General features: G+C 42.6%; 2 protein-coding genes across 9 annotated transcripts in view; one reads left to right on the forward strand and one right to left on the reverse strand.

Annotated features, from left to right (window-relative positions):
- Nucleotides 1-15,976, reverse strand: part of LOC110498461 (zinc finger and SCAN domain-containing protein 2) — a 771,911-nt gene that overhangs the window by 663,303 nt on the left and 92,632 nt on the right. The window lies entirely within an intron of this gene.
- The window catches only part of LOC110498467 (zinc finger protein with KRAB and SCAN domains 8), a 138,571-nt gene that overhangs the window by 81,828 nt on the left and 40,767 nt on the right, over nucleotides 1-15,976 (forward strand). For 2 of the 7 annotated variants that reach the window (XM_036953733.1, XM_036953735.1), the window contains exon 7: nucleotides 9,970-12,624. The exons of 2 other annotated variants lie outside the window; for them this stretch is intronic. In XM_036953733.1, the coding sequence (XP_036809628.1) occupies nucleotides 9,970-10,905 (936 nt within the window). In that variant the 3' untranslated portion in view covers nucleotides 10,906-12,624. Of the gene's footprint in view, nucleotides 1-9,969; nucleotides 12,625-15,976 lie in introns of those variants that run through there. 3 more of the 7 variants (XM_036953732.1, XM_021575095.2, XM_036953730.1) reach the window with 2 other exon arrangements.

Raw genomic sequence — 15,976 nt, forward strand, 5'->3', positions numbered from 1 at the left:
CTAGCTATCTTTAGTTGTAGGCTCATTTGCAGTGGCTGCAGCAGTTATTGAGGAAGTTGCTAATGTTGGCTTCTCCCTTTTCAACAACAACTTCCAACAAGAAGTTAAGTTTCAAATGATCATCTGGTGAGTTGAACTGTTTTATTGGAGCTCACTTGCTTTTCTTAGCCATCTCTTTGAAAATATAAACTTTAGGTCACCGGTTACTTTGTGCTAAATGTTAAATGTTTTTTGCAGTGGGAAGTAATAGTTCTACATTTTCATTAGGAAATGCGTCGCCCCCAATCATGTGACTAAATAAAAATAAACTACACTATGAAACAAAGAGAAATTATATAACGAATGATAGTAAAAAGCATTGGGGCACCTTAACTTCTTATGGCTGCCATCCCGTTAACGGGATAATTGTCATCAACAACTGCTGAATTGCATATATTTATATTCATGAAATCACAAGTGCAATATAGCAAAACACAGCTTAGCCTTTTGTTAATCTACTTGTCCTGTCAGATTTTGAAAATATGCTTTACAGCGAAAGCAATCCAAGCGTTTGTAAGTTTATCGATCGCTCGACAAAACATTATGTACACCTAGCATCAAGTAGCTTGGTCACAAATCAGAAAAGCAATCAAATTAATCGTTTACCTTTGATCTTTGGATGTTTTCACTCACGAGACTCCCAGTTACACAAATGTTCCTTTTTGTTCCATTAAGATTATTTTTATATCCAAAATACCTCCGTTTGTTTGGCGCGTTATGTTCAGAAATCCACAGGAAAGAGCGGTCACGATAACGCAGACAAATTCCAAATAGTATCCGTAATGTCCACAGAAACATGTCAAACGTTTTTTATAATCAATCCTCAGGTTTAAAAAAATATATAAATCGATAATATATCAACCGCAACTGTTTTTCAGTCGGAGAGGGAAAGGCAAAGGCTGCCCAAACTCTGTTACGCATACAAAACGCTGCTGGCACCCGGCCATACAATGACGCGATGTTATCTTTCTCGCTCATTTTTCAAAATAAAAGCCTGAAACTGTCTAAAGACTGTGGCAGGCTATGGAACATGGAGTTTAAAATAGAAGCCACTTCCTTTCCGTTTGATTTTCCTCATGGTTTCGCCTGCAATATCAGTTCTGTTATACTCGCAGACAATATTTTGACAGTTTTGGAAACTTTAGAGTTTTCTATCCAATACTAATAATAATATGCATATATTAGCAACTGAGACTGAGGAGCAGGCCGTTTAGTTTGGGCAACTTATTCATCCAAGCTACTCAATACTGCCCCCCCAGCCATAAGAAGTTAAATTACATTTCTTGGAGAAGAAAAAGCCATCTTGGCTCCTTCATTCATTGAATCAGATGGCTCATTCATCAAAGCCCACTGATATTGCAAACTACTAATACATTTTCATTGGCAAGTTAAGCAAACTTAAGTATGACATGCCAGCAACAAACGCTGACACTACACATCCAAGTATATCGGACCAAATTATTAAAGACATTGTACTTTTGAATTCCGTAAAGTCAGTGTGGAAGAGGTGGAAAAATGTATTTATCAACAATGACAAGCCACCGGGGTCTGACAATCTGGATGGAAAACTACTGAGGATAATAGCAGACAATATTGCCACATCTTCAATTTAAGCCTACTAGAGAGTGTGTGTCCTCGGTCCTGGAGGGAAGCTAAAGTAATTCAGCTACCCAAGAATAGTAAAGCCCCCTTTACTGGCTCAAATAGCCGACCAATCAGTCTGTTACCAACCCTTAGTAAACTTCTGGAAAAAATTGTGTTTGACCAGATACAATGCTATTTTACAGTAAACAAATTGACAACAGAATTTCAGCATGCTTATAGGGAAGGACACTCAACAAGCACAGCACTTACACAAATGACTGATGATTGGCTGAGAGAAATTGATGATAAAATGATTGTGGGGACTGTCTTGTTAAACTTCAGTGCAGCTTTTGACATTATCGATCAGTCTCGGCTGGAAAAAACGTACGTGTTATGGCTTTACACCCCCTGCTATAATGTGGATAAAGAGTTACTTTTCAAACAGAACACAGAGGGTGTTCTTTAATGGAAGCCTCAAATATAATCCAGTTAGAATCAGGAATTCCCCAGGGTAGCTGTTTAGGCCCCTTGCTTTTTTTCAATTTTTACTAACAACATGCCACTGAGTATAGCCAGAGTGTCTATGTATACGGATGACTCAACACGTCAGCTACTACAGCGACTGAAATGACTGCAACACTCAACAAAGAGTTGCAGTTAGTTTCAGAGTGGGTGGCAAGGAATAAGTTGGCCTTAAATATTTCTCAAACTCAAAGCATTGTATTCGGGAACAAAACACTCAAACCCTAAACCTCAACTAAATCTTGTAGTAAATAATGTGGAAATTGAGCAAGTTGAGATGACTAAACTGCTTGGAGTAACCCTAGATATGTCAAAACATATTGATGCAGTGGTAGCTAAGATGGTGAGAAGTCTGTCTACACTAAAGCGATGCTCTGCCTTCTATCAACAACACTATCAACAAGGCAGGTCGTCTTGGTTTTGTCACACCTTGACTACTGTGTGTGGTCAGATGCCACAAAAAAAGGACTTAGGAAAATTCCAATTGGCTCAGAACAGGGCAGCGCGGCTGGCCCTTGGATGTACACAGAGAGCTAATATTAATAATATGCATGTCAATCTCTCCTGGCTGAAAGTGGAGAAGAGTGACTTCATCACTACTTTTATTTATGAGAGGTATGTTGAATGCACCGAGCTGTCTGTCTAAACTACTGGCACACAGCTCGGACCCACATGCATACCCCACAACACATGCCACGAGGTCTCCTCAGAGTCCCCAAGTCCAGAACAGACACACAGTACTACATGGAACTCTATTTCACATCAAATAACTGACACAAACAGTAAAATTAGATTTAAAAAACAGATAAAGAAACACCTTATGGAACAGCGGGGACTGTGAAGCAACACAAACATTGGCACAGCCACATGCACACATGATAACATGCACACTATACATACACATGGATTTAGTACTGTAGATGTGGTGGAGTAGGGGCCTGAGGGCACACAGTGTGCTGTGAAATATGTGAACATATTGTTTTTAAAATTGTATAAACTGCCTTACTCTTCCTGGGGTCCAGCAAAATTATCTGCTGTTTTGGCATAATAAATACAAATACCCGATGTTTCCCTAATGTTTTTTTATTAGTATTCCTATATCTTTTTCAAATTGGCACTCTCAAAATCACATCACATTTTTGTTGTCCACAAGTCCACAATGCTTAAACCACAACCCGAGACCATTTTGGAGGTCTGGGGAAAATCAGAAAACAATTTGTGGAGTATTTTTGTAAAAATAATGTATTCTTTTTTTGTTTTTGCTCAATCTAATAGGGTGGGCCTGGCCATGCCTTCACCCCTGAAGAAAACAGGGCATGATGACTTAATTGTGCATCACAAATAGCCTACTAACAAAGACTTTGGCCCAAACTTTTTCAATACCTGGTTTGCATACCTAATTACTTGTAGATATCACAAGTTGAAAAAAAGTTGATACGCGTCAGAGGGGATTAAGAAGTGATTATACGAAATGGCCATAACAAAAGTGGGTATACAGCGTATACCCACTTTTGTTGTGAAATTGTTGGATTACTTGTTAGATATTACTGCATGGTCGGAACTAGAAGCACAAGCATTTCGCTACACTTGCATTAACATCTGCTAACCATGTGTATGGTTTGATTTATACCTGCTTATAGCCTCCGTTTTACAACAAGTGCACTCCTTCTTCATGAGAACACACACTGTTTCCTACTGCTAATGTTCGTCTCACCACTGATCAACTCGTTGTTAACTGGCTAGTTAGCATCACGAACAACCTAAGGCAAAGAGATCTATTCCATCGCTATGGCAGCGAACGTTCTGACCGGGGACTGAAATTCTAATTCGGACAACTTTAGGGATGAATTCGAGGACTATGCGCTGGCAACCGGTCAACATGAAAAACCCAATGAGTTCCAAGCAGCAACTCTGAGGAGCTTAATGGGCAGAGAATCCAGGCATATCTACCTGCGCAATCTCACACTCAACAACAGTGTGATGCAAAGGCCATGCTGGATGCATTGGATAATTACTTCAGACCTACCAGGAACGTCATTTACGAGCAGTTTGATTTTGGAAGCTGCAAACAGAAAGAGGGTGAGTCGGTAAACAAATTTGTAACCCATTTGAGAGAAAGATCCGCTACTTGTTAATACGGGGGATTGAAAGATGAACGTCAACCAAGAGAGAGGCTTAACATTAGCAACTGCCATTGAAATATGCCGCACTGCTATGAGAATGAGAGCAATAGAAATCTAAACCCCATGCACCGACGCTGATACTGTTCACACTGTTGCCAGGCAAACATTCAGACAAAACCAATCAAGGCAGAGTAATTCACAACGAATGGTGCACACTGTGGAAATGCACACGCAAAGAGCACTGCCTGCCTACGGAAAACCATGCAGAGCTTGTGGAACTAATAATCACTTTGCAAAAGTGTCTCAAAAGCAAAAAGGGCAGGATTCACTGTGTTGATGTCACTCAGTGTTCAGAACAGTGAAAGTGACATTTACATGCATGAATACATTGGGGCTGTACACTCGAGGGAAGAAATGGTTTGTGGCAGTACGATTACACAGGCTGCAACAATGTCAACTGAATTCAATGTCAACTGCTACGTGCACTGTAATGAGCTACAAAGACAAAATCAATCTGGCACCTGACACACATTTCTTGCCCTGCTATATTAGACTAAAGCTGTACTCGGGAGAGTACTCCAGTTTGGTGTTTCTGTGGCGCCTGAGGTACACCAACGCAAGCAGCACAAGTTATTGGCTGGGCTCAAGGGCATTGAACCCATCGCTGATGATCGTAGGCCATGGTGACACACACTAAGAAGCAGAACGTGACCACGATGTGAAGTTCCTGGCACTGATGGAGCGCTGCCGATCAGTTAAGCTGCGCCTTGGCCTTAAGAAGCTGCAGTTCAAGGTGAAAGACCTCCACTTCCATGGCCACATTCTCACGGCAAAAGGCCTGAAGCCGGACCATGACAAGGTCAGAGCGATCCTCGACATGCCAAACCCGTCTGATGCAAAAGGAGTACAGCGTCTCGTCGGTTTTGCAAAGTTCATGCCACACCTATCAGCAGTTCGTGAGCATCTGCGCTGGCCGCTGGACAAAGACACACCTTGGCACTGGCTACCCAAAAATGAGACCGCGTTGCAGGAGCTGAAATCTCTGGCTTCATCCACATCAGTGTTGCTCTACTACAGCGTTACAAAGCCTTTCACAATCCAAGCGACTCCAGCCAAAGTGGACTTGGATGCTGCCTTATGCAGGCCAGCCTGTCGCGTTTGCCTCGAGCGCACTCACCCCCGCAGCACTACGCACAAATTGAGAGTGCCTCAGCATCCTCATCCCCTGCCAGCACTTCCATAACTACTTACATTTGAAGTCGGAAGTTTACATACAGTTAGGTTGGAGTCATTAAAACTTGTTTTTCAACCACTCCACAAAGCGTCCCACTTCGCTAAAAGCCAGAGAAAATGCAGAGCGCCAAATTCAAATAAATTCCTATAAAAATCTAACTTTCATGAAATCACACATGTAAGATACCAAATTAAAGCTACACGTGTGAATCCAGCCAACATGTCAGATTTCAAAAAGGCTTTTCGGCGAAAGCAAACGATGCTATTACCTGAGGATAGCACCTACATAAACAAAAGAGAGAAAACATATTTCAACCCTGCAGGCGCGACACAAAACGCAGAAATAAAAATATATATCATGCCTTACCTTTGACGAGCTTCTTCTGTTGGCACTCCAATATGTCCCATAAACATCACAAATGGTCCTTTTGTTCGATTAATTCCGTCCATATATATCCAAAATGTCCATTTATTTGGCACGTTTGATCCAGAAAAACACCGGTTCCAACTTGCGCAACGTGACTACAAAATATCTCAAAAGTTACCTGTAAACTTTGCCAAAAAATTTCAAACTACTTTTGTAATACAACTTTAGGTATTTCTTTAAGTAAATAATCGATAAAATTGAAGACGGGATGATCTGTGTTCAAAACAGGAAGAAAACTAACTGAAGCATGCTTTCTGGTCATGCGCCTCTATCAAACAGTACACATGAAGTGACCCTCGTTCAAGATGGCCGTACTTCTTCATTACACAAAGGAATAACCTCAACCAATTTCTAGACTGGTGACATCCAGTGGAAGCGGTAGGGACTGCAAGCAAGTCCCTTAGAAATCTGGATTCCCAATGAAAACCCATTGAAAAGAGTGACCCCCCCAAAAAATCTGAATGGTTTGTCCTCAGGGTTTCGCCTGCTACATAAGTTCTGTTCTACTCACAGACATGATACAAACAGTTTTAGAAACTTCAGTGTTTTCTATCCAAATCTACTAATAATATGCATATCTTATCTTCTGGGGATGAGTAGCAGGCAGTTGAATTTGGGCATGCTTTTAATCCAAATGAACAAACTATGGTTTTGGCAAGTCGGTTAGGACATCTACTTAGTGCATGACAAGTCATTTTTCCAACAATTGTTTACAGACAGATTATTTCACTTATAATTCACTGTATCACAATTCCAGTTGGTCAGAAGTTTACAAACACTAAGTTGACTGTGCCTTTAAACAGCTTGGAAAATTCCAGAAAAGTATGTCATGGATTTAGAAGCTTCTGATAGGCTAATTGACATAATTTGAGTCAGTTGGCAGTATACCTGTGGATGTATTTCCAGGCCTACCTTCGAACTCAGTGCCTCTTTGCTTGACATCATCAGAAGAAATCAGCCAAGACCTCAGAAAAAAATGTGGACCTCCACAAGTCTGGTTCATCCTTGGGAGCAATTTCCAAACGCCTGAAGGTACCACGTTCGTCCATACAAACAATAGTATGCAAGTATAAACACCATGGGACCACGCAGCCGTCATACCACTCAGGAAGGAGACACGTTCTGTCTCCTAGAGATGAACGTACTTTTGTGCGAAAAGTGCAAATCGATCCCAGAACAAAAGCAAAAGGACCTTGTGAAGATACTGGAGGAAAAAGATACAAAAGTATCTACACTGCTCAAAAAAATAAAGGGAACACTTAAACAACACAATGTAACTCCAAGTCAATCACACTTCTGTGAAATCAAACTGTCCACTTAGGAAGCAACACTGATTGACAATAAATTTCACATGCTGTTGTGCAAATGGAATAGACAACAGGTGGAAATTATAGGCAATTAGCAAGACACCCCCAATAAAGGAGTGGTTCTGCAGGTGATAACCACAGACCACTTCTCAGTTCCTATGCTTCCTGGCTGATGTTTTGGTCACTTTTGAATGCTGGCGGTGCTTTCACTCTAGTGGTAGCATGAGACAGAGTCTACAACCCACACAAGTGGCTCAGGTAGTGCAGCTCATCCAGGATGGATCAATTCGAGCTGTGGCAAGAAGGTTTGCTGTGTCTGTCAGCGTAGTGTCCAGAGCATGGAGGCGCTACCAGGAGACAGGCCAGTACATCAGGAGACGTGGAGGAGGCCGTAAGAGGGCAACAACCCAGCAGCAGGACCGCTACCTCCGCCTTTGTGCAAGGAGGAGCAGGAGGAGCACTGCCAGAGCCCTGCAAAATGACCTCCAGCAGGCCACAAATGTGCATGTTTCTGCTCAAACGGTCAGAAACAGACTCCATGAGGGTGGTATGAGGGCCCGACGTCCACAGGTGGGGGTTGTGCTTACAGCCCAACACCGTGCAGGACGTTTGGCATTTGCCAGAGAACACCAAGATTGGCAAATTCGCTACTGGCGCCCTGTGCTCTTCACAGATGAAAGCAGGTTCACACTGAGCACATGTGACAGACGTGACAGAGTCTGGAGACGCCGTGGAGAACGTTCTGCTGCCTGCAACATCCTCCAGCATGACCGGTTTGGCGGTGGGTCAGTCATGGTGTGGGGTGGCATTTCTTTGGGGGGCCGCACAGCCCTCCATGTGCTCGCCAGAGGTAGCCTGACTGCCATTAGGTACCGAGATGAGATCCGCAGACCCCTTGTGAGACCACATGCTGGTGCGGTTGGCCCTGGGTTCCTCCTAATGCAAGACAATGCTAGACCTCATGTGGCTGGAGTGTGTCAGCAGTTCCTGCAAGAGGAAGGCATTGATGCTATGGACTGACCCGCCCGTTCCCCAGACCTGAATCCAATTGAGCACATCTGGGACATCATGTCTCGCTCCATCCACCACAGACTGTCCAGGAGTTGGCGGATGCTTTAGTCCAGGTCTGTGAGGAGATCCCTCAGGAGACCATCAGCCACCTCTTCAGGAGCATGCCCAGGCGTTGTACGGAGGTCATACAGGCACGTGGAGGCCACACACACTACTGAGCCTCATTTTGACTTGTTTTAAGGACATTACATCAAAGTTGGATCAGCCTGTAGTGTGGTTTTCCACTTTAATTTTGAGTGTGACTCCAAATCCAGACCTCCATGGGTTGATACATTTGATTTCCATTGATCATTTTTGTGTGATTTTGTTGTCAGCACATTCAACTATGTAAAGAAAAAAGTATTTAATAAGAATATTTCATTCATTCAGATCTAGGATGTGTTATTATAGTGTTCCCTTTATTTTTTTGAGCAGTGTATATCCACAGTAAAACAAGTCCTATATCGACATAAATTGAAAGGCCGCTCAGTAAGGAAGAAGCCACTGCTCCAAAACTGTCATTAAAAAAAGCCAGACTACGGTTTGCAACTGCACGTGGGGACATTTTTGAGAAATGTCCTCTGGTCTAATTAAACAACTGAAATAAAAAGAAAATGCCTTTTCATTTGTTATGACTTGACTGAACTTAATGGTTGTGCTGTTATGTTTGCACTTTCTATTGAAACGATAATGTTATGGAGTCTAGTTGATAGGTAATCGACTAGCTGGGCTGTTTCCCAGACCCCGTATGTAGGGACTTGTACAATGCGTTCGTTCTTCTTTAATCTAACATATTTTACAGAAAACAAAGCGGTTTTATGCACTTACTGAATGAAAGCTGATAATTATGAATTTTTTTACTCCGCTGGTCTCTGGAAGATATTACGAGGCTTCACTGTCTGAGACAGAGTCAAGACTGAGTACAAATGTATCTGACACAAGACAGACACTCAACATGTCTTGAGTACTACAACACTGCTGAGAATACAGGTATGCATCTGTTGGTCACAGATACCTTAAAAAAGTTAGGGGCGTGGATCAGAAAACCAGTCACTATCTGGTGTGCCATCTGCCCGGTACAGTTGAAAACGAGATTCATCCATGAAGAGCATTCTTCTCCAGCATGCCAGTGGCCATTGAAGGTGAGCATTTGCCCACTGAAGTCAGGTCGAGACCCTGGTGAGGACGACGAGCACGCAGATGAGCTTCCCTCAGACGGTTTCTGACAGTTTGTGCAGAAATTCTTTGTTTGTGCAAACCCACGGTTTAAATCAGCTGTCTGGGTGGCTGGTCTCAGATGATCCCGAAGCTGAAGAAGCCAGATGTGTAGGTTCTGGGCTGGCGCAGTTACACGTGGTCTGTTGATTTAAAATTAAATAAATAATAATAATAAAATAACCTCTAGTGTCTCCATTTTGATACTTGAATCACAGTGTTAGAGATGGGCTTGACTTTGGTTGACATTTTATTATAAACTGGGTGGTTTGAGCCTTGAATGCTTAACACCCGTATACCACAGGGATGACAAAACATTTATTTTTACTGTTCTCATAACATTTGTAACCAGTTCATAATAGCAATAGGGCACAAGGGGGCGTGGTGTATATAAATGTTTCTGTGTGTACAGCAAGAGTTTCTTATATAAACCTTTTATATGCTCTTCTGTACAATTTTGTGTTAACAGTCTGCGGTCCATGAGGACAGGCTGATGTCCGGTGTTGCTGACGGGAGAGACTGGACCTCTGACGCAGCTGGTCACAAACCCTGGCCCCAGATCAGAACCCTGGATCAGGAGCCGTTGCTCTTCTTTCCTGAGTCGGAACTAGGACTGAACCATGAGGGACAGAGACTCCACCACCACACAGAACACAACCAGTGGACAGGTGGACTGAACAACCTCAGTCCTGGTGGTCACCCGAGAGACCGAGGCTCCAGTCAGGGATCCAGTCTGCAGGCCAAACCCATCTCTTCACAGTCTCAGTGCAGGGATGAAGCAGGACCTGGGGCTGATAGAGATAGACCCTCCTGTTCCTATGATACAAACACCACAGTATCCATGATGAACAGAGCAGGTCACCCTGGGCTTCAGCCTTCACAGAGAGTGGTAGGAGACCCTCCTGGCAGTAGTCTATCAGCAAGTCTGTCTTCTCCTTCAGGATCTTGTCTAATGCCTGGTGAATGGGTTCAGGGGAAGCCTGGGTCCAGCCTTCCTCAGCTACCTCATGGTTACCCCACAAATACAGACAGGGCCAGGATGGGCGTTCACCACAAGAGGTACCTAGCCTATAACACAGCACATAATCCCAACAACACCCAAACAATGGGCAGAGGTCAAGGAGGGAGCTCAAAGACTAACCACCTAAGGGTGGTGGCTTCTGCTTCTACCTCCTCTGGTGTCATTGGGTCACAACATGGGAGGCCGAGCATTAGAACGGACGCCGACAAGCCGTACGCCTGCCCCACGTGTGGGAAGCGCTTTGCTGAGGCGAGCTATGTGAAGAAGCACCAGACCGTTCACACCAAGGAGAAGCCCTTCAAGTGCAAACTATGTTACAAGAGCTTCTCATTCCTGAGTAACCTTATCAGACACAGGAGTGTCCACAATGGGGAGAAATTGTAGCAGTGTGGCTTGAGATGCACACAGGGGATATCTGGGAACCATTTTTTAGCTGACATATTATAGTTATCGTGTGAAGTGTCTTTGGGTAAGAGAGTAATTAACCACATATCCCTCATTAACCCTTTGTTAATTTGTCAATTGAAACAGGTTTGTGTAAATCTGTTTTTAGAGAGACAGTAAACCTAGGCTAGAACAGGTTTTACCTTACTGAGGTGATGTAGATGGAATACATTTATAATTTTCTCTTCTACTCTATTCTTGCTAACACACTGTTCTTTCTAAACGAGTCTGCGCTCAGCTCGAAATATGGCCACCATAGGAGATTTTATGTGTAATGTACACTGAACTAAAATATAAATGCAACATGTAAAGTGTTGGTCCCATGTTTCATGAGCTGAAAAAGATCCCAGAAATGTTCCAGATGCGCAAAAAGTTTATTTCTCTAAAATGTTGTGGACAAATTTGTTTACATCCCTGTTAGTGAGCATTTCTACTTTCCCAAGATAATCCATCCACCTCTCCAGTGTGGCATATCAAGAAGCTGATTATCATTATTTTCTCTTCTGCTCTATTCGTATGAACACACTGTTCTTTCCTTACAAGTTAGTCACGAAACGTGGCCTTCAAATTATGCCAACACTGTGCACATATACATTCAATAATGACAAACCGTCCCCTTACAAGTCAAGATGTTTAATAAACTTAATTTGAACTTACTCTGCCGATTGTCCGTGGTGTTCGTCCTTCTCTTGGTAGACATGTTAGACAAAATATCAACAGGACAGTGTTATTAACCTGACTTCAAAACGTGGATCTCTGTGTGTGGCAATCAAGATTTTTTTGCCCGTGCACAAGACCGAAGTACATGGAAAAGCAAAGTATTCATGAATCTGAAGTCTGCAGGTGTTTTAAATGATTTTGTGCACGTGCCAGGTGATAATAATTTAAAACGGCAGTAATAGTGCTCTAAAAAGTCAGTTCCCTGTCGATAATTTGTCTCGAATTTCGAGCAACTGAAGGACAAACCGCACAGATCACCAGTGTAGAGTAAGTTCACATGTAATTTGACTCAATATTCTTGCTTGTAAGGAACATTTGCACAATGTTACATTAGTTTCAGGCTGTATATACAAATTAGATGTATTGCAGTTTGATTAATCAGACAATTAACAAGTCTGCTCTCAGCTTGAAAGATACTGATCATAGGAGATTTGATGTGTAATGTAATAAGCAGTGCAGTGTTTCAAAGAACAGCTACACACCCTTTGAGCTATGACTTCAACCAATAAGATCCTGTCTTTTTATTGTAAACGGAAGTAAACATGACCAAGAACAATTTTCATGTTAGTGTTTTTATTGTTTGTATTTAGATTACTGTCCCGGCAGCAACATTAAGACTTCTGTTTGGGGTTTTTTTCAGATTTTTGCCTTCAAAATATACATCTACAGTAAAATGCAATGTGCATGATACAAAATCAATAATTTTTGCAGCTTTGCATAATGTAAAAATTATGTAAATAAAGTATAACTACACAGTGTTGACCTGTCATTCAGGGCAGGTGAGGCAGAGCTGTTTTGAGCCCCACCTCATTACTGTATTTTTTGGGGGGGTTGTTTTGCATGTAATTCTGGGATTCATTCATATCACAGCATACAAACAAACTCGGTCTCTTTCTTGAATAAGGCAGCTCCAAAAGGTGCCTGTCCAACATTTCCTCATGCTTCTCCCTGTTTTTCCCCTGCCCGCTACAAAGTTTCTCCCTGCAGGCAGTCACAGAGTCTGAGGTGCTAAAGGAGCTCCTTATTTAAACTTGACCCCCCAAAAAACATCTGGGTCAGATGGTTTAGACACTTTCTTCTTTAAGGTTGCTGCCCCTATCATCGCCAAGCCTCTCTCCTTTCTGGGGAGGTTCCCATTGCTTGGAAGGCAGCCACAGTTTGTCCTTCATTTAAAGGGGAGATCAAGCTGATCCTAACTGTTATAAGCCTATTTCGATTTTGCCCTGTTTATCAAAAGAGTTCGAAAAACTTGTCAATAATCAACTGACTGGCTTTTTCGACGTATATTGTATTCTTTCGGGTTTGCAATCTGGTTTCCGCTCAGGTTATGGATGTGTCACTGCAGCCTTAAAGGTCCTCTGATGTCACCATTGCCCTTGATTCTAAGCAATATTGTGCTGCTATTTTTATTGACTTGGCCAAATCTTTTGATACGGTAGACCATTCCATTATTGTGGGCTGGGCTAAGGAATATTGGTGTCTCTGAGGTGTCTTTGGCCTGGTTTGCAAACTACCTCTCTCAAAGAGTGCAGTGTATAAAGTCAGAAAATCTGCTGTCTCAGCCTGTCACCAAGGGAGTACCCCAAGGCTTGATCCTAGACCCCACACTCTTCTCAATTAACATAGCTCAGGCAGTAGGAAACACTCATCCATTTATATACAGACGATAGTCTTATGCTCAGCTTGCCCTCTCCCCGGGATTTTGTGTTAAATGCTCCACAACAAAGCTTTCTTAGTGTCCAACAAGCTTTCTCTACCCTTAACCTTGTTCTGACCTCCAAAACAAAGGTTATGTGGTTTGGGAAGAAGAATTCCCCTCCTCCCACAGGTGTTATTACTACCTCTGAGGGTTTAGAGCTTGAGGTAGTCACCTCATACAAGTACTTGGGAGTATGGCTAGACGGTGCACTGTCCTTCTGTCAGTACATATCAAAGCTGCAGGCTAAAGTTACATCTCAACTTGGTTTCCTCTATCGTAATTGCTCCTCTTTCACCCCAGCTGCCCAACTAACCCTGATTCAGATGACCATCCTACCCATGCTAGATTACAGACGTCATTTATAGATCAGCAGGAAAGGGTGCTCTCGAGTGGCTAGATGTTCTTTACCATTCGGCCATCAAATTTGCCACCAATGCTCCTTATAGGACGTATCACTGCACTCTATACTCCTCTGTAAACTGGTCATTTCTGTATACCTGTCGCAAGACCCACTGGTTGATGATTATTTATAAAACCCTCTTAGGCCTCTCTCCCCCCTATCTGAGATATCTACTGCAGCCCTCATTCTCCACATACAACACTCGTTCTGCCAGTCACATTCTGTTAAAGATCCCCAAAGCACGCTCCTCCTTTCAGTTCGCTGCAGCTAGCGACTGGAACAAGCTGCCACAAACACTCAAACTGGACAGTTTTATCTCAATCTCTTAATTCAAAGACTCAATCCTGGACACTCTTACTGGCAGTTGTGGCTGCTTTGTGTGATGTATTGTTGTCTCTACCTTCTTGCCCTTTGTGCTGTTGTCTGTGCCCAATAATGTTTGTACCATGTTTTGTGATGCATGTTGTGTTGCTACCATGTTGTTATGTTGTGTTGCTACCATGCTGTGTTGTCATGTGTTGCTGCCTTGCTACGTTGTCGTCTTAGGTCTCTCTTTATGTAGTGTTGTCTCTCTTGTTGTGATGTGTGTTTTGGCCTTTATTTATTAAGTATTTTTAATCCCAGGCCCCCAACTCTGCAAGAGGCCTTTTGATAGGCCGTCATTGTAAATAAGAATTTGTTCTTAACTGACTTGCCTAGTTAAATAAAGTTTAATTAATAAATAAATAAATAAATAAATAAAAGGCAGCTCAGTGCTTTCTGTGGTGATGGGGCAGCCTGCGAAAGCAGAGATTGTAGGTGTTTTTAATCTTCTCTGTTTGCGCCGTGATTGGCTCAGGGTTATGTCACTCATGGGGACACAGATCTATGGGGGTGCTACCATAGATTTAGAGTATAAGTGCCCATCCAAGAAGGCTCAAGGTCATTGGCCACAGATAAAATCACTATCTCCTGTAGGTTTGATTGGACTGATCATGTCAACATCATCATACTTTCAGAATCTTACCTAGCTAGTTAGTTAAGCAGTCATCATCATGAATCACTTTGACAATCTACTGGCAAATCCTTTTCAATTATTGTCTTCTGAAAATAAATTACAGATAAAAAGAGCACCAGCTGATGAAACTGTGGGTTTGCACAACTGAAGAATTTCTTCTACACAAACTGTCAGAAACCATCTCAGGAAAGCTCATCTGCATGCTTATCATCCTCACCAGGGTCTTGACCTGACTGCAGTTCGGCATAGTAACTGACTTCAGTGTGCAAATGCTCACCTTCAATGGCCACTGGCATGCTGGAGATGTGTGGTCTTCATGGATGAATTCCGGTTTCAACCAGGCAGATGGCAGACAGCGTGTATGGCTTTGTGTGGGTGATCGGTTTACTGATGTCAACATTGTGAACAGAGTGACACATGGTGGCAGTGGGGTTATGGTATAGGCAGGCGTAAGCTACAGACAATGAATACAATTGTATTTTATCGATGGCAATTTGAATGCACAGAGATACCGTGACGAGATCCTGAGGCCCATTGCCGTGACATTCATCGCAAGGATCTGGACACAATGTCTGGAAGCTGAAAATGTCCAAGTTATTCCATGGCCTGCATACTCAATCTACATGTCACCCATTGAGCATGTTTGGGATGCTCTGGATCGACGTGTACGACAGAGTGTTCCAGTTCCGACAAGATCCAGCAACTTCGCACAGCCATTGACAAGGAGTGGGACAACATTACACAGGCCACAATCAACAGCCTGATCAACTCTATGCGAAGAAGATGTCGAGCTGCATAAAGCAAATGGTGGTCACACCAGATACGGACTGCTTTTCTGATATATATGCCCTTACCTTAAAAAAAAGGTATCTGTGACCAACATGATCTGTATTCCCAGTCATGTGAAATCCATAGATTAGGGCCTAATCAATTTATTTCAATTGACTGATTCCCTTAAATGAACTGTAACTCAGTAAAATCTTTGAAATGGTTGAATGATGCGTTTTATATTTTTGTTCAGTATTGATGGGTTCTGACTTCTAAACTTGAAATATTGTTAATCATAAGATATCCTCTTCAAAGTAAAAGGGCCACAGTCTTGTTGTTACAGTAGGAGTTAATGGTTATCTGTAGGAGGAATGTATATGGTGGAGTCAATTAAGGTTGGATATGAGCCAGGGCTTGGAATGTTACT

This window comes from Oncorhynchus mykiss, chromosome 19 (genome assembly GCF_013265735.2).
Source record: "Oncorhynchus mykiss isolate Arlee chromosome 19, USDA_OmykA_1.1, whole genome shotgun sequence".
NCBI classification, from domain to species: Eukaryota; Metazoa; Chordata; class Actinopteri; order Salmoniformes; family Salmonidae; genus Oncorhynchus; species Oncorhynchus mykiss.